This window comes from Diceros bicornis, chromosome 4, assembly GCF_020826845.1.
Source record: "Diceros bicornis minor isolate mBicDic1 chromosome 4, mDicBic1.mat.cur, whole genome shotgun sequence".
NCBI classification, from domain to species: Eukaryota; Metazoa; Chordata; class Mammalia; order Perissodactyla; family Rhinocerotidae; genus Diceros; species Diceros bicornis.
In genome coordinates this window covers 5,543,351-5,562,650 of record NC_080743.1, presented here as the reverse complement: position 1 = coordinate 5,562,650, position 19,300 = coordinate 5,543,351, and the positions used below count along the sequence as shown (strand labels likewise).

At 40.0% G+C, this 19,300-nt stretch overlaps 1 protein-coding gene across 1 annotated transcript in view; it reads right to left on the bottom strand.

Moving 5' to 3' along the window:
- SGIP1 (SH3GL interacting endocytic adaptor 1) overlaps nucleotides 1–19,300 on the bottom strand; it is a 195,904-nt gene that overhangs the window by 110,681 nt on the left and 65,923 nt on the right. The window contains exon 2 of the mRNA XM_058538246.1: nucleotides 2,236–2,299. Coding sequence (XP_058394229.1) covers nucleotides 2,236–2,299 — 64 coding nt within the window. The remainder of the gene's footprint in view (nucleotides 1–2,235; nucleotides 2,300–19,300) is intronic.

The following is a 19,300-nucleotide window of genomic DNA, read 5'->3' as shown; positions in this document are numbered from 1 at the left end:
AATTTTCCCATCTCTTCTTTCTCTTCTGGGTGATAAAAGAATAGGCACTCCATTCTGGACTAGAATAATGGCTCCGAGTCTTATTTTTTGGGTAGCCTTCAGCAAGTTACTTAATTCCTTTTGGCACAGATTTTTCATCTCTAAAATTGAGATATTTCTCCTAACCTTATTGAATGACTGTGAAGATTAAAAAGGATATCACTGCATACACAATACCCTGCCCAGGGCCTCCACTTAGCACAGGCTTTCTCCTTTCCTCTCTCTGTCAGCCACTGTAATGATGACCAAATCAGGAAGTTCTGGTCCTAACCCCACTCTCTAAGGAGGTTCAATCAGCTGAAGTTGGAGCTGGCCGCCACCCTAGCAGGTTGCTTGGCAACCCTCACAGAGTTGCAACAGCCCTGAAAACAGTTTGCAGCCACAAGGTTTCAATGACAGCAGACTAACATTAGCCCCACCTAAAGCTGCAGGGATGGCAAACTGCAGAGTGTTTTCCCAGCCTTTCGCAAAAATGATATATGACCCAATTAGAGAGCAGGGGTTCAGGAAAAGCAAAGGCTTACACTAAATGCCTTGTCCTTTGACCATCGCTGCTGGTGGGACCAGTTTATGGCTAATTTGCTAAGTAATCTGGGGCACTCAAATGACAGAAGTCCAGGAGAGATGCTTGGGATTCTACAAGCAAAGGTCTTGTTAGAGGACCTCAGATATATTGGGCATCCAGCCGAAGCCCTGAGGAGTAACGTCCTTATTTCCATACCTTTAGAAATGGCGATGAGAGAGCAGTGCCTGGGCCACTCGCAAATGAGCTCAGCCTGCCCTGGGGAGGGTGTTTGACCTCTTTTCCCTTTTGAGGGAGTTTTCTTTTCCTTTTTAACTTTCTTCACACACCAGAGATTATGTATAGTCAGTTACACACTGCCTTCAAAGAAAAATGGATTTGGTTTCTGCTAATGATGTTCTTCTGTGATGTGTCTACTGGTGTCCAACACAACACGTGGCACATTGTAGGTGACAACGGATGTTGCTGGCAGACAGACTGGTACGGTGTCTGGCCCTTTAGGGAAATCAGATTCCATCTAGTGTAAACTGAGGCCCAGTACAGGAAAGCATGATTCCCAAGGTGTGGAGCTATCGGCAATGCTGGGACTAGAGCCCAGGTCTTCCGACTCCAGGGAAAGAACCATCACCTGTTCTGGGACTTAATGTTCAGGAAATGGCAATTTCTTAAGAAACAATGGAAATTATGCAATCCTCAGAAAAAATATTCTTAATTCAATCATTTAGAAAAATTTGCAAGACTAGAGTAAATGTAATGTCCATGAAATAATTATTTACCAAGAGAAAAAGTACAAAGGAAAGGTAAGAACAAGAGACTTAACTTTGGCTATCTAGATAAAAAATAGCTTCCCCCTAATCCTTTACTGTCTTGGGTTCAAAAGCCTTCAACGCTTCAAGGTTGCCCACTGCCTAAGCAAGGAAGCCCAGACTCCTCAGCCTGCTTCTAGAGCCCTTCCTGTTTGGCCCTGATCTCCTTTCCGGGCTTGCCTCCCATTATCACCTTTACCTGTAGGACAGGTAGACAAACTACCCTACTTGTCTTGTCCTGAATCCCTACGTGACTGGTCCGCCTGCATGAGATGCATGTCCTCAGCTTCTTGAAGGCAAACTCAAGGCTCCTCCCTCCCGGAAACTTCACTGATCATCTGTCCAAATATGAGCTTTCCCACCCTCAAATTCCCATGGAATTCCATTTTTAATTGCTCATAAGGAACTTACCACATATTAACTTGTATTAGTAATAATAAGAGTAGTAGTTGCTGTCATTTACTGAGTATTTATTAAGTACCAGGTACCATAGCAGGCATTTCAAATAGGTTATCTCATTTAGTTATATGAAAGATATTTCAATTTGTATGATAGATATTTTATCCCACGAATTATAAATTCTTGGAGGACAAGGACACAGGGCAATGCTCAACACCTCGTGATAAAATTTAAGCATGCTAGAAATGTACAGAATGAAAAGCTAAAGGTGAGAAATAAATGTAGCCCTCTTCATTTACACCTGTGCCCAAAGAACTATTAATTTTCCCATTTTCTAACTTTCTTTCAGGGATTCTAGCCAAATAATGGGTTCATTATTCTGATATACAGCAGACCGCACCAGATCTGCATTTCCACATGCTCACAACCAGCGGCAGCTGAGCAGTGGCGCTCTCCCAAAATACATACGTAGAATCAGTGTCCTTTTCTTTCTTCCGTATTCCAAAGGCCTTCCTTGTACGTTTTTTCAATCCTATGGGAAAACAACAAAGGGTTAAAGAAATCTTTTTTCTCCTTGAATGTTCCTAGCAACACTCAAGTGTTTTATAGTAGCAACACACCGGTTAAATTTGAATGTTCAAAAAGCAATGACAGTTTCTTCATTTGTTTGTATGTGTGTGTGCACGTGCATATGATTCATTATTGTTATTTTTCAACAGATGTTTATCAAGAACTCAGGACTGTAAGTTCTTAGCACTATAAGCAACACAAGAATATAAAAGAATGGAAAGGAGATCAGGGCCAGGTATAGATTACAAGCTGTTCTTAGACTATTGTTAGTCATCACCCAAATTGTCACTTTGCCACTAAACCAAATCACAGATTTAGAAAAATAACAATTTCCAGGTCAGACACATTCGTGAGACTGGGATAATTCCAAGACACAGATTATGTAAACCATACCAAAAGAGCTACACCCACCTGACCTATCTTTGTGTCTCGTACTCCCATCTCATCTTTTTCTACTTCCTCAATTCTGTGGCTATACTGGATTTTTCGCCATTCTCTGAACATACCCCAACATCTGTACTCCAGTATCTCTTTCTGCCTTACGTGGTCCTTACCTCTGGTTGAAATGCTTTCGCTATTTCGTTGATATTTAGAACTTCAGTCCATCCTTCAAGGCCCAGCCAAATGCCTCCCTTTGTGAGGGTCTCTCAATACTAGTGGTGTAAGAAGCTGACTATTCTGTGCTCCCCTCAAATGTTGCTCTTATATGTATAACAATACATCAAACTGCTCCATTTATTAGTTCCTATGTTAGTCTCCCTCGGGGGCTGTGAGCCTTTCTAGGACAGAGGACAAAGATCCCCTCTGTAAGTTCCCTACACCTAGTACAGGTACCAGATAATATTTGTTGATTTAAAATATCTTCAGGAAACATCGTTCAGGCAGTATTGGCGTAAGAAGGCTCCTTTCTTCCATCCTGGACAAATCAAGCCCAGTCTTGGTTCTTCCATTCTTATCCTGTCAAGGCTCTGTGTGCGAGTCCCACCTCCTACATGTTCTGTGGTTACATATGTGGCTTGTATTTCTGACGTTAGTGAGTATTATTCAAATGTACGAAATGCCTATATAGTCAAAACCTTACACTTGTTCCTGGTGGTTTGGAAAGTCTTACAAATTGGAGCTGAAAAAGTCACAGACTTTCAAGATTTGTTTGGCATTAGCAGGTGGAACAAAGGGAAAAATGCTGGCAGAACCAGAGATTTGATGACACCTTTTTCCAAAACATGTGAGTCAGTGCAAACTGCTCAGAGTCTCTGAGTCATTCAGTATCTGGCCTTAGGATACTACTCATATATAATCTCCCAAATGCCTCTGTTCAGTCTAATTTTGCATTTTAGTAGTCACTCCATTTAAGATGTTTAGGTCTTTAAAATGTCGATGTTTATTTTTTTAAAAATCTGCTCCGACATTAAGCTATTCTCCATTACTTTCCACAGGAGGAGTTTATAGGAAAACTTACTGACATTTAAAACTACCCACCCATAATATTTAGGAACACCTTCTCCTCATTTGTTTGTAATTTTGATTGTTAAAAACATTCTTCCTTCTTACTTCTAATTGCCTTATCCACTTATATGGACAAAATGTCATAGTTATAGTCATCATTTTCTTCCTATAATTTTCCTTGGGCTTCAAGTCTCTTAATTGGCTTCTCTGTGCTTCTAAGTCAGCTTTGGGGTCACAATGAACGTCATATTCACCAATCACTACTGGTTTTTATAGGACTATAAAACTAATGCTATTATTATCTTAAGTTTTCAAAGCACTTTATTTTCTATAACTTGACCTTGAGATAAGAACATGCCCTACCAAATAGATCAGAAATACACACAAATTCCAGTAATTCTTGTGTTAAATTAGTAACAGACCAGGCAATAGTAGTTTTCCACAGACTGTGTCCCGTTTTCACCATCAAATTTAGACAATAGCTAATGTGAACTAGGTCATGAATGTCACGAGTTGTCCGTTTTCCAGTGAAAAATGCACTGGATCAGGATTCAGGAGGCAGAGTCTGTTCCCAGCATCATTTCTAATTGTGTAGCTAATACAAGTGATATCTCTTTGTGTTTCAATCTCTCAATCTACAACAAATCAGCCAGTAATAGGGGATGAAAGAATTTGCACACATTGACAAAATGCTATGTCAATCTGTAGTTAGTTTCACTGAAAGTCATATTTACATAGAATAGAATATATAGAATACATTCCCATATATGGAATATATGTAGAAATACACCAAAGATGTGACATTTCAAGAAAACAAAACTAGTCAAATTGTTGAATAAGAAAAAACATTGAAAACTTTTTTCTCCCTTGAAAAGTGGAACGATTTGAGAGTTTAGGAAAATATGAAGACTAAAGACCAAAGCAAACAAAGTTATGAAATGTTAAAGTTATTCATATTGTAACAGCTCTTTGAGAAGATCCAGGAAGAAACAATCATACCAATGGTGTTAAAAGTGAATGGAGAAGTGCGGTCATGTCTTTTGAGTTTATTAAAAAATATTCAAAGAGGGGCCGGCCCGGTGGCGCAAGCGGTTAAGTGCGCGCGCTCCGCTGCGGCGGCCCGGGGTTCGCTGGTTCGGATCCCGGGCGCGCACCGACGCACTGCTTGGCAAGCCATGCTGTGGCAGCGTCCCATATAAAGTGGAGGAAGATGGGCACAGATGTTAGCCCAGGGCCGTCTTCCTCAGCAAAAAAAAAGAGGAGGATTGGTGGATGTTAGCACAGTGCTGATCTCCTCACCAAAAAAAAAAAAAAATAAAAAATATTCAAAGAAATTCTTCAAAAGAGAGCAATGATAGTCAAAGATCTTATGGGAATAACAAGTTTAAGACACTATATCTGATAATCTGATAAACTTAAAGAACACTTTATCCAATGATTTTCCACTTCTAACTCCAGAACTCCATGAAAAATTTCAAGTCAATTTCTACAGTATAACTGTTTTTAGGCTGCATCACGAATTTTTGTCAATTATCCTTTACCAAAAATGGGAGGGAAAAAAAAATCAAGTGTTTTTGAGACATGAAATAACTTTTCCTTTGCCAATATCAAAACAAAGAGACCTAAAGGGAAAGCATTTTATCACCGTGATGTTCTGGGGCTAGAACGGTTCTCTCTCAAGCTGTGGAATTGAGAGCATCTTCCTGTGTGCATTCAAGACTACAGTCTTGGATCAGCCACGCAGGGAGTCTGGCCTGTGCCTCTAGCTTCTCTCCACCTCATTTAGATTCTTTTAGCTTCCTTTGGTATTATGGGAGAAGCTAGTCAACCTGGGGACAACAACAAAATTAAAAATAGACTGATTTTTAAGACGGTAGGAAAGCTTATTGCAAAATGGACAGTCCTGGATACGACATTACAAGATAATGAAATAAAGCAACAGATGCAGAAACTGACAACTGTGACAGTGTCAAAAAAAATGCAGAGTCAGAAGAAGTTTCATCACTGTAACATCATTATCTACCGCTACTAAGGTCCTACCTGTGGGCCAGGTACCAGTCGCTTTCACGTGTTATCTCATTTAGTTCTCTTATAAACCTTCTGAAAAAGTAGGTGTTTTCTTTTCAAATGATGAGGGACCTGAGGGTTAGCCTAAGTTAGGTTTTATGATCAGCATCTCCAGGGAGGAAATTGGAGGTCCTTTCCCTCCACTACTCCCAAATGTTGAAGTTCGTCGGGACTTTGAGGGTCTCCCCAGGGCAATTTCATCCACTCACATGGTTTCATTTACCACATGTACGTAGATGAATTCTGAATCTATATGTCAGGCTCAGTACCATCTCATGAGCTTCTCAGTATACAGTACTTCTTCTCATACTCAGGCTTCTACAGACAGACATCAGATTTCTTCAAAAGTCTTTAGGCTCCACTTACTACATATATGTAATCATACCTATAAAGGTATGCCCAATCATTTAGTTTACAGTTATTTTCTGAATAAAATTCCCCTTAAAATGAAATGGTTCTCCGTCCACTGATGAATGGATCAACAAAATGTGGTATAGCCATACAATGGAATATTATTCAGTAATAAAAAGGAATGAAGTACTGATACATGCCACAACATGAATGAACCTTGGAAACATTATGCTAAGTGAAAGAAGCCAGAGACAAAAAGCCACATATTGTATGATTCCATTTATATGAAATATCCAGAGTAGGCAAATCCATCGATGCAGAAAGCAGATTAGAGGTTGCCAGGGACTGGGTGGAGTGGGAAATGGGAAGTGACTGCTTAATAGGTACAGAGTTTCCTTCTGGGGTGATAAAAAGTTCTGGAACTAGACAGTGGTGATGGTTGCCCAACATTGAGAGTGTACTTAATACCACTGAATTGTACAATTTAACATGGCCCAAATGGTAAATTTTATGTCATGTGTATTTCATCACAATAAAAAAGAAATGGAATAGTTCAAGCCAGATTATTCTGTGACCAGGAGGGAAAAAGATGGGAGGGAATGGGGAAGAAAAGAAAGAAATAAGGTGATTGGCTTGAAAGTTTATGGGACCTCTTTTTTTGTTGTTGGCCAAAGTTGTCAAATATTTAATAAAGAAATGAGGGTCTATATAGTCACAAATCTGTGTTCATGATGACCTGCACTCTTTAGAAGGTGATAGCCAGGAAGTTCTAAAGTACCTTTTCTTTTTAAAATTAGTTCAGGGAAGTTTCAGAGAAAAACACTAGTAAACACAATAATTTGTGTTTTAAATTAAAAAGACATTTTAAAAAGAAGTTGTTTTTTTTTTTTTAAAGACTTTTTGGACTTATATCTTACATGGTCCTCCAGTTTGCAAACACTCACCACACACACAACAGAGGCCAAGAGTTTCAGGAAACAGTCTTTGCCCTTTCTACGGGCAACGCACACATAGTTTTTCACCTCCATTTCATTTTGAATGGAAGTTTCACTCTAACAAATTGATTTCATAAGCTCCCAATGGGGCCTGACTTGCAGTTTGTAAAGGGGATGAGAAATAATGGCTCTCTTTTAATACAACAGAGTGAACAATTTTAAGGAATGCTCTATTTGGGAAACACTATGGGGCAGTGAAAACAGACACCTGCGGGGTGGAGCGGCTGCCTTCACGGAGCTGACCATCGAGTGCAGGTTAATGCGCCACTGTGATCTTATGAGAAAAGCCGAAAGGAACAAGCAACATAATAAAAATGTGTTTACGACAAGCTTTTTGGTAAACTTCTGTTATGTGAGAGAGAAAAGCTGCAGGTTCTGATGTAGTTGTAAATTCTCAAGGAAATAGTACTTTCTTAGGAGTGGACACAGAGTTGTGACTGTATAGATCCTCATTTCTTTATTAAATATTTGACAACTTTGGCAAAAAAATGGTCCCATAAATTTTTAAGCCAATCTGCCTTGTTTCTTCCTTTTCTTCCCCACTCTCTCCCATCTTTTTCCCTCCTGGTCACAGAATAATCTGGCTTGAACTATTCCATTTCTTTTTTATTGTGCTGAAATACACATGACATAAAATTTACCATTTGGGCCATGTTAAATTGTACAATTCAGTGGTATTTAGTACACTCCCAATGTTGGGCAACCATCACCACTGTCTAGTTCCAGAACTTATTATCACCTCAAAAGGAAACTCTGTACCTATTAAGCAGTCACTTCCCATTTCCCACTCCACACAGTCCCTGGCAACCTCTAATCTGCTTTCTGCATCGATGGATTTGTCTACTCTGGATATTTCATATAAATGGAACCATACAATATGTGGCTTTTTGTCTCTGGCTTCCTTCACTTAGCATAATGCATAATCATTAAAACAAAAACTAATGACTTTTCCTGATGTTTGCAATCTACATTCCATTGATATTCAGTTTTTTGATATTTGTTTGTGTATATACAAGTATTAGGGAAGGACTAGGACCCCCAAACCACACGGGATGGGCCTATTTGAATGCATAGGTGTGAGGCCAGGGAACAGAGACTCAGGGTGAGGGCTGTGCTGTGACCTCATCACATGTTTAGGTGCAGAATGTGCACAGTGGCACATTGAAAAGCTCAATTTAGCTCAAAACACATACCATAAATAAAAACCAATAGAGGTAATTCATTAAGTACTTATGATGTTTCAGGAAATTTGTCAGGAACTTCCTTATCTTACCCCAACACAATCATATGAGGTGGGAGCTGTTATTGCACTGAGTATGTGCTATGGGGATGATGAGTGACTGGCACCAGGTCACACAGGTCTAACCGGCAGGCCACCCTTCAGAGTCTTCCCCTCTGCCTGACTCCAGAGTCCACGCTTTTCACGTCTCTGGAATAGCTCTCTGATAGCCATCACAACTCATTTTGCCCTGTTATTAAAACAAACAAAACAAAACAAAAAACGGACCAAAAAAACTTGATTTTTTTTTTTAATTGAAAGACCTTTTAGGAAAATTAGGTTTCACATTTCTTAAACACAAAGACTGTATTCTGCATGTTTAAATCTTTGTATACTGCCCACTGAACATAAGGAGGCCCAATAAATGTTTGCTAAATGGATTATTTCTGTAATAAATGTAAAATTTCATCTTGAGTCTTCATCAGCTTGGAGGGTTACTCAAAGGTGAATCACATGTAATGGAATTACTTATTTTCTGCAGGAACCCAGGCCAAACATTTGGTCTCAGTAATAAAAAACAGGCAAATTTAATTGTCCTGGGCATAATGCCTCATATTGACAGCAACTCTAGACTGGCAACATCTATTCATTATGATGGTCACTGTATTTCTGTCAGGAAAGATTAAGATGCTTTGCATAGCAGCTCTTCCTCTAAGTTTTAAATATAGGTACTGTAATCTAATTCAGATTCTTTGTCATAAGAAGATCTTACAGAAAGACGTAAGACAAGATACGATGAAGGCCAGTCCCTCCCAGGATTTTTTACGACATTTATGATTTCCAGTGCCTGGACTACTGCCTAAGATATGGGAGATGCTTAATAAAGGTAAGTATCAGGAAATACAAAAAGTCGAGTTCAGAGTCTAGCTGAAGTGGCACATAGCAGTCACTCAACAAATGTTTGCTGGTTGCCCTACATATTTGTAATTCTAACCAAAATTGTTCAAAATTGGTGGGCATGTCCTCTTTGGTCCGAATGCTTTACCTTCACTTTTCTATGACGCAAAGGAAATCCAGGGGATCTTTGTACTTAGTAAGCACAAAGCGTCTTTACAAGGTGGTACCCATCGTTCTGAGCTGAGCCTACTGGGGGAAATGTGCATCTTACGATACACTCCATTAGGACTGGGTTGCAAAAGGGTCTGATATGGATGGCACCTGGAAGTTCAGAATTAATATGCGGGAGCTCATGTTAGTGCACTAAAGTAGAGATTGCTAGAAGGCAATTAAGAACTTCAAGGGCTAAAAATGACTTTTTTAAAAAAGAAATATTTGACCTTTTGGTGACATGGAAGCAATGTTAAAGAGAAGATGGTCATGGAACAGGTTTGCCACAAAAGAACTTAGTGTTTGGTGTGCCAATATTAATGTGAGGAAGGAGCTGAGTGGAATTAGAAAGAATTTTAAGCAGATGAAAAACTCCTATTAGGCTTTAGGGACAGTAGCGAGACCCACGGAAAGCACATGTACTGTAGCTGTAAAGAAAGGAGGTTTGAGCTCCGAAAGGCTTGGGTTCAAATCTCATCTTCACTACCTCCTGGGGCAAGGTACTTAACCTCTCTGAGTGTCAGTTTTCTTAGCCATCTATCATAAAAGGTTTTCGTCAAGATTAAGTGGGTCTAAAAGCCCTATAACGACTAAAATATATTGTGCATGATTTTATGTAGATTTCTCTTGCTTTTCTTGCAGTTTTGATAGTTATAAAGCAACTAGAAAGCAGCTATTTTAACTGATTACATAAGAGCAACTCAATGCCTGATTTCAGCACTTACAGCAGCCTCATACCCCTGTTCCTTTAGAAAGAAAAATACGACATCAGAATGTGAAAATAATCAAATTTTCAAAATCTTAAGGTTTCTTGGTTACAGCTATAATAACAAAACCAAACTTGGTCTCAAGGAATGTAATTTACTAACATCTATCATAAAAGATAAGTGAGGATTAAAAGACTCAGTAAGAAATACGAATATCTCCTGTAGCAGGAAAAGACAGCATTGATGAAGCCTTTACCATGTGCAAGTTTATTACGAACTTAAATCAGCTGGTCTTCCCAGGGTGATTTGAAAGTAAGCCGGTGTTAATTCTGCTTGGACAGCAGTGTATAGAATTTGGAGTTACCTGCTCCGACCCTGGTGGGGAGACACACAGGCTGTGCTTAAAGAAGAGCACTCCGAACACTAGCGAAATTAATTTGACCTGTTTCGTGAGAACCTTGTTCTGTAAAATGGCTTCCCTCTTATTTTCTCTTCCTCTCCATTATTCTCTTTCCCCACAGTCATTGAATCTCTTCTCTCCCTTCCATCTCCAGTTCCTCTCCAGCCTGACGTTGACACGTAGACAGAATTGAACTTAATGATCCTGCTCAGATGGACTCTGGGTTTCAGGCATAAACAGGAAAATTCAATTGAATCATAATTCACCAAATCTCATTTTCAAAACACTCCATTTTCAACAAGAAAATAAATCCAAAAGAAAGCACACTGGATAACAACAGAAATGCTTTTCATATGCCTTTTGATATTTCATCCAGAGAGGAAGGAGCAAGTCCTTTGGTAAAACCTCTAAATTGTTACTACATGTACCATTTAGGGCGTTGAGTTAAATTCTTCAAAGGTGAATTAAAAAAGAAAGCCGGAACATGTCTTGCATAGAATTCTTTTGGTTTAAGTCTAACCTGCTCCATGGAGGCACGGAGGCCAACAAGGGGAAAGGAGGTTTGCGCGGCACTCTGCCCACTCGACACAGCACTGGCTGTTAGCCGGCCTTATTTAGCAAGAATCCAGGAAGCCTGCTTCCCGAAAGGAATGGGAATGGTGTAAAAGTTAAAAATATATAAACATGGAGTTATTTTTGAAAAAGAAGGCCAGGTATCAGATAAACATACACGCAAAATAAAAGGTCCAAAAGGGAACCAAATACAGAATTTAGCTCTAAGTTCTTTTGAGAGGTCGGAAAGGCCTCTGAGACGCACATGGATTGATCCTGTTTGCGAGATTTATAATAATAATGGTCATCCCTCTATTTATTCACCTGTCCTCCATCCATCTGTCCTTCCACCCACCCACCCATCCATCCTTTGGCTATAAATCCCAATAGGTAATAAAGTTCATTGTCCTGAAATTATTCCTGTTGGATAACATAAATCTACCAAGTTGCAATAAAAACCTGCTCTCCTTTAGTCTATTCTCATTGGAGGTAGAAAATATAAAGTATACTCTTTTTGGAAAATTAACCCTTGGTAGACTTGCAGATTTATTAAGCCATCCCCTCAGCATCCTCTTAGGCTAAATGGTCATATTATTATTCCCTTTCTTTATTTACAGATCTTTATTTACAGAACATTTAAATTCATGTTTGTTAGTCTATTAATGATTCTCTGATCTTAGGTCCTCATATTTACCTAGCAAGCTCAGAATGGCAATTTTTCCATCACTAGTTAGTATTCTCTTCACCAATCTCCCAGTATTGGGCAGGAATATAACTCTAGCCTTTTATTCCTGCCTAGGGTCACACAAGCTTCAGAGCATTTGGGGTCACTATGAGATCACCTCATTTCTCATTCAGTGGTTGATAGAACAGGAACATGTTGCATCTATCATGTGCCAGGGACTCTTCTGGGCTAGAGGCGCAGTATCTAATATTACCCTTGAATTATGTGAGATCAGAGATCAGTTACTAAAACCCTAAAGCACCCCTCTTCATTAAGTAGCTGTCACCCACTTCAGTTCCTCCTTATCTACTCATCAACAGGACATACATGCACAATTGTGTGGTGTTCGAGGTGAAGAGTGACGTGAGATGAGGATGTCAGGGGCCAGATCATGCGAGTTCTTGAAGGTCAAGTTAAGGATGTTAGATTTTAAATGCGATGGGCAGTCACTGAAAGCAGTTGAGCAGGAAAGTAACATCATCTAAATATTTTTTTTCCACCAACAATTTCTATTACCTAGTACCAGAAAGCTCCAATAGTAATTAACTTGTTTAATGGTCATTATGATATGCTAAATAAATAAATCGAGTCTTTTCTAGACAATCTAGCAAGATAATGACAAGTGTGTTCACATGAGGCATGGACAATCTAAAGCTGAACTTCCTTCCAAGCCGGTTCCTTTGTCAGGGGTTCCCTCTCCAAATAAAATGGTGCCATCGTCCTCCAAGATGCTCCATCCAGAAACCTAAGAAGCACCTTTGACTCCTCCTTTCCCTCCCTCTCCACAGCCAATCCATCAGGGAGTGCTGGTAGCTCTCTTTTTTATGTACATCCAATCTGTTCACCCAGGATCCTCCCATCTCATAAAGCTGTCGCCTTTAAGACAGGGCCTCTAAGGTTGCCATGGAAGGGGTAGAGAGCGTGAGTAAGTCACCTCGGATACGTTACCACCTTAGCCGGGAAGAGACAGAGTTCTGCTTACGTACCACTGACCAGGAGGAGTTTGGCTTGTATGGCCTCACCTAGATGTAAGTGATGCTGGAAAACGGAGTCCCTGGCTGTGGAACCACTCCCCAGCCAGCTCTGCATTGTGGAAAGGGAGCTTGGCTCTTGGGAAGTCAACTAGCTGTCTCTTCCAATCCCCGCATGATGAACCATATATCCCACTATCACTTCCCTGAAGCCATGCGCTCTAGTCTCACATAATTAACTGGTTCTGCCACTTGCTACCTGTGTTACTATGAATAAATTTATTCCTCTCTCAGCCTCAGTGTTCTCATCCATGAAATGGATTTTATCTCATAGGATTGCTATGAAAACTAAATAAATCATGCATGTAATGCGCTTAGCAAAATTAATGGCTTGTCACAATCAATATTTTCTAGAAATTGACTCTGAATATAAAACTGATGCAGGATAAATTCTTAAAATTGTTTGATTAAAAAAACTTATACCATGGCTTACTGAATTACCCCTTTCCCCTAAAGGTAACGGTTGAAGAAGACTTTGGAGGTTTTGTTTCCTTTCTCCCCCTCTAAAATCACAATTTAAGCAAAATATTCTTGTTCTTGGAAGAGGGTTTTAATCAGTTTCCACTAAAGGACTAAAAAGGGGAAACAACATGGCACAACGGATAGGTTGTTAAATCACAGAAAATCAGGGTAGAGAGCAACATCTGGTTTGGTCAGACATGAGCAAAACTGAGGTCCGGAGAGATTAAAGCAACAGGCCCAAAGCCACACGAGAACTATGGAGGACCTCAACATTCACCCTTCACTCCAGTCCAGCGCACTTCACTGTGTCTCTTCATTAAACATGAGTGGGCATAGGTATGTGTGTGTGTGATAAATAAGTATACAATGTAAAAATATAAATATGTATATAATACATATGTGTATATATATCCAGAGAGAGAGAGAGAGAACACAAACTATGCATCTGTCTTCTCTCGTGCTCTAGAATACCATGTAATTTTAGCTTTGAGTATGTTTTTGTTTCTACTTCTGTGCTAAGTATGTCTCATTACTTTCTACATGTCTAGAACAGTGTTGTGAACCCCTATTTGGCTGAATAGCATTACCCCGACAATCTGATTCACATTTCCAGTGACACTAGTACATTTTTAGCTGAAATTTGGCTTAGCATTTTGATTAAATTTTGCTAAGCATCCTAAAATGACTTTTCAATTTATGAGACCAGTGCCTCAAAGGCAGAAGGAGAGTTAAAAGGTGACTTTAATAATGATAAGAAAACAAAACAAAACAGAAAAGACTCATTAGAAATGGGGTCTGTAGAAACGCCGAGATCCTAATGCTGAATCTGAATTAAGCTAATTACATGATACTTTCCACAAATGGATTTTGTTCTTCCTGGAACAGTCACATTTACAAGAGAAATTGTATGCTTAATTCAAAAGCTTCCTCGCATCCTCGTCAGGCTGCCCCAGATATTTCTCCTCTGAAACTCCTCTGAAAGCCAAGCTAGCTTTAGTTCCTCCTTTTTTATAGCCACTTAAACACACACACACACCTTGTCCATCTCTGCCATTTGGTTTAAGCAGAGCCCTCCTCAGTGATTTCAGCAGAATTCAATCTGCTCTGAAACTATCAGAAGACAGAAGTCCTAACTTGGCATGGCATTTAGGGCCTGGTCTATCTTATTTCTCCGGTGTTATCTGTCACCATTACTCTTTGAACACTCTGCCCTGCAACCAAAGAAAAATTCTCCCTAAACAAGTTGTGGCCTATGTATCAGCTTCTGTTTGGAGGACTCTCTCTTTGAACACCCTTGTCTTTAAAATCTAACCGTGGAAACCCACCCATCCTCAGCCGGCTCAGAAATGCCCCACCACATCTTCAGGTTTTCCTTCAGAATTGGTTTTTTTCCCTTGGGTTCTTCTAAACTTTACTTAGGACTTCATTACAGAACTTATCAAATTTCGCCTCATATTACAGTTTACATTGTCTTTGCTCTTTTAGATTTTAAGCTGCTTGAGGATAGGACCCACTTCTTATTCATCTTGTGCCCCATCAGTGACCCTAATTCAGTGCTCTGCACACAGCAGAGAGTCAGTTGACATCCACTGAATTGAGAAGAGAGTTCCAGGCCAGGCAAAGGTACAAGTGTCAAAAACGACCTTCTCCATCATTGCTGGGCAACAGCAACAAAACCAAGAACTTTCAAGTGAAGACTTCTTCCATCACTGAGAAAAGAGCCTCCAACACATACTTTCACGGATCTTCACTTGTACAAGAGCATGCACCATAAAACCAGCCACCATCCTGAAAATACAGCAAAGTCAATGAAGAGGTTGAAGGAAAGGGGAAAGAAGGTGTCACACAAGCACGTACACACCAAGAAGGTGTGCTAACACTTGTGTCCCCAGCACAGACAAGACCCTTATACTCGCCCTGAATGCCTGTCCCTCTTCTTTTAAGGTCAGAAATAATAACCATATTAATCTCCTTTTCCAGACCAGAAGGGCAGCCACCAAATAGAATGGGTCAAAGAGGCAAAGGTAAACACAGGTAGTAGTGGCAGCTGCCAGGGAGGAAATGACACATCACACTCTTCAGAAAATGAGATGGCTTTTATCTCAGCCACCAGCCCGAGTGTAGTGACAGTGCCTGGCAGCTTTGTTGAATTATAGGGCCTTAGCGGGTATTCTAAACAATGATAAACATTAAAAGCACCTTTAAAACTGTTTTAAGTAGTTACAAAAATGTTATACCATCAAAACGTTTTCACCATCAAAAAATGGATTAAATTATGTTTGATGATCTTTGCTCAGGAAATATAAGCAATATAAGAATACTTACATTTAAGAATATATATTACATATATTAAATATGTATCAATTATTAATAATATATATCTATAATACATATTAAAACCTAATGTTTGATGATAGTTCTAAAATATAATATATATTATTAATGCAATTAATATATATTATATATAGTGCAATTAATATATATTACATTTTGCATATATTATATGTAAAAATTTATTCTTTTCTCAGAAAATTAAATTCTGTGGAGTAAGACTAGCTAGCCTTAAGCTAGCATTTATTAAATGCCTGCCATGTACTTTTCATGCATTATCTCATTAAAACTCACAGCACGGCGCTGTGATGTGTGTATAACTATCTCCGCTTTGCAGACGAGGAACATGTCTCAGAGAAGTTCCACAGTTTGCCAACACGGCACGGATAGTAATTGATGGGCCAGGGATCACACTCAGGCCGGTGGGAGCCCAACGCCCCTGCTCTTGGCCCACAGGCACGTTTGCTGGTGGCTGAGGAGAGAGCGGGTGGTGCCCACAGTGCCCTGACCAGGAACTTGCTGAAGGCGCTCGTGAGAGCTCCGGTGATTTGCCTCATGCCTCCCAGTCTCCTCTCCCAGCACTGCTGGGAATATCTGCTCTACGTGGTCTGCTCCACTCCCTTGCTAGCGTTATTATAGAAAAAGAAGTTTACACTCAGGAAAACTAAAAGCAGTAGCAAGGACTAAGTCAGTGGTTGGCACAAGGGAATGAAATATTTCCTTTGCCACTAAGTCCTAACCTTTTGAGTAGGCTTCACCTCTGAAGGAAGTGAAGAGGTTGACCAGGCATCTTTGTGACAAGGTTCTCCTAGTGTGGTGGGGAGCTTCACGCTAGGCCTTTCAGGACTCCCCTGTGATAGAATGGATTCAGCCACACAATCGGAAAGCAAGGGGAGAGAATGTACCGTCCCTATCTCTGAATTACCAGTTTTTATTTTAGCGATAGAGAAAGTGACTTCAGCTCCTTTGCTTCAGATACTCTCAGCCACCCATTGCCAGCAAAACCACTCCCACCACTATAGTGCATCCTCTGTCACTCAGCTACGCCCATTTGTAGGCCATGCCTGAAACAGACAGCTTGCTGTTTCTCATCTGCTTGAGGGTACCCTCCAGTGTAGAGCAGGTTAAGGGAATGCATATTCAAGGATGCCCAGCTATCTGGCCACTGAGTGTGATAAAATTCAAAGCCTTGGTCCTTTATCCTCAAGGAACTTGTCTTTGAGATAACCAAACAGATTTTGTTTTTGAAATATGAAAGAATGATGGGGAAAATTCATGGTTAGGAGAAGAGTATTATAAACTCAAGCATGTTTCATCAACAATTAAAATGGACCTTGGAATGTCTGTTTGAATTCTGTTGGGAAACAAATGTCGTAAAAACCCCATTACAAGATAGTAGAGTTCACAGAAACAATGCATGGCTCCACTGCTGTTTTCATCGGGGCATGTGTTTTAGGATTCCAGGAAAAATGTACTCGTGAAAATGGTCTCTTTCACTATAACAAGTAAGATCTTTTACCTATGTAGCTGTGGCTCTTCTTTTTGGTCTCAGACTCCATTGAGAATCTAATAAAAGCTATAGATCCTCTTGCCATAAATTATTGGCATGCACATAAATCTACCAACCTGTGTGTACTACTCCTGGGAATTTATAGACTGCCTAAGAGTATCATGGACCCCAGATTAAGTCCCTTACTCTGAAAGAAGTCAATTATTTTTTGCATTAATGTGTACCAATCGTGTGTAATAAATGATCTTGGCTGAGACAACCCAGCTATGTTGAGCATTATGGTGAATCTCTATCAGATATTAAATGAGTTACTTATTGTTTTAGAAGGAATCAGAGCCTGAGTCAGGCTTAGAATTCAGTGTCTGTTCCTAGCCCCATGATGATGGATGCCCTAAATTACAGTCAATCAGCAGAGCCCTCTGTCTTGTCTCGCTCCTCATGGAGCCTCCCTATTTTCCTTCTGGCTGGTCTAGTCATCCATCTGTTTCTCTTACAAACAGCCACAGTGACTTTGCTGGACCTGCAGCTTTCAAAACTGAGTAGAAGGAGGAAAAAAACCCAGTTATTTCAGAAGCAGAAATAAAAACTACAGAGCTTGGTCATTAGCAATGATGATGAAAGAGAAAACAAACAGAGCTCCTACTATGTGCTAATTACAATGCTAGGCCCTCTCACGTCTGTCTTCATTTAATCCATAAATCAGTCCTGCTGGATAGGTATCATCCATCCACTTTTTACGTGTGGGTAGCCAGAGGCTCTAAGAGATTACATGACTCACGTAAGATGCCCTGGGTAACAAATTGCACTAATATTTAAATATATTTGTGTCTGACTCCAAGTCTAGTATTTTTTCCTACTATATAATGCTTTTAAAAGTACTTATTAAAAAAAAAATCTGAGATCTAACTCCATGCCTCCAGTATCCTGAAATTATCTGTGTCAGAAATATCTCAAAGTTTCCTCAGATGAAAAGATATGCATGGAGGAAAAAAGGTGACCTACACCTCCTAGAATACTCAGGAGAATTCCAACAGTAACCTCACATGGTATTGGCTGAGCCACAAAGCAATGGAAACCTTACCTGGAGGACTGGGCTTCCATCCAGGAGCATTCAGACTCATACTGCCTTTTCTCTCAAGACGTGGCTAACTGAACCACAGAGACAATCAGTGGTATCAAGCAGTAATGATGAAACTTCATATCCTCTTTCCGTTTACCCTCAGATACCTTCATCTGTATTTCCTTCCAGATCAAAACTAAAAGCCTTTATGAACTGTCATGGCAAGAATATCTGCTTGTTTTGGGCTATAAAGAGGTCATGAGTCACTGTAAGGGGTCATGAGTCATGTTTGGCTGTATTTGTTAAGAGCCCTGGGACATACCAGGTAACACAGTAGTTTTGTGCCATCTAGACTGATTGCCTCTCCCACATCCCATCGAGACTTAGTCTGGTATAATGACCATAGCACAGCCTCCTCAAATCCATTTCAAGCATCCAGGTTGAAAACAAAGCCACCTTACAATTCTTTAGGAAAATGTCTCAGAGGTGTCAGATCTCTTCAGCCTTCTTTGACAGTTTCTCTTTTCTACGTCTCCTTTCATTTCTCTCCTTCTTGGGCAAGGTAACTGAGATGAGGTAAGCAGCTGGGCTGAGGGCCTGTGTGTCCAGAGAACTCTGCCCATGGCGTTCCACCTGGGGAACTACTGCTATAGAGCAAATGTGCAGTCAGATAAGAAAGCCTTTAACGTCTGCCCAGGTGATGTCTTCCAAAATCATGCCCAGAACTGACCCTGGTTTCTCCCTTGGTAACTGCCTCCTGTAACCCACCTAAAAAATTTTGGCAAATGCTTATTGAGGACCTACCATACGTTGGACATTATTCTAGATATTGGACTATAGAGATAAATAAGATAGAGCTTCTGCCTTTGAGGAGCACTGCTGAGCTGGAAAGAGAGATTCATAATATAAAATTTCAATATAGCATGACATTAGGGTATCCTTATGTGCAGTAGTTAGAGTCTATGAGAGCAGAGAAGAAAGGCACCCACCCCACCTAGGGG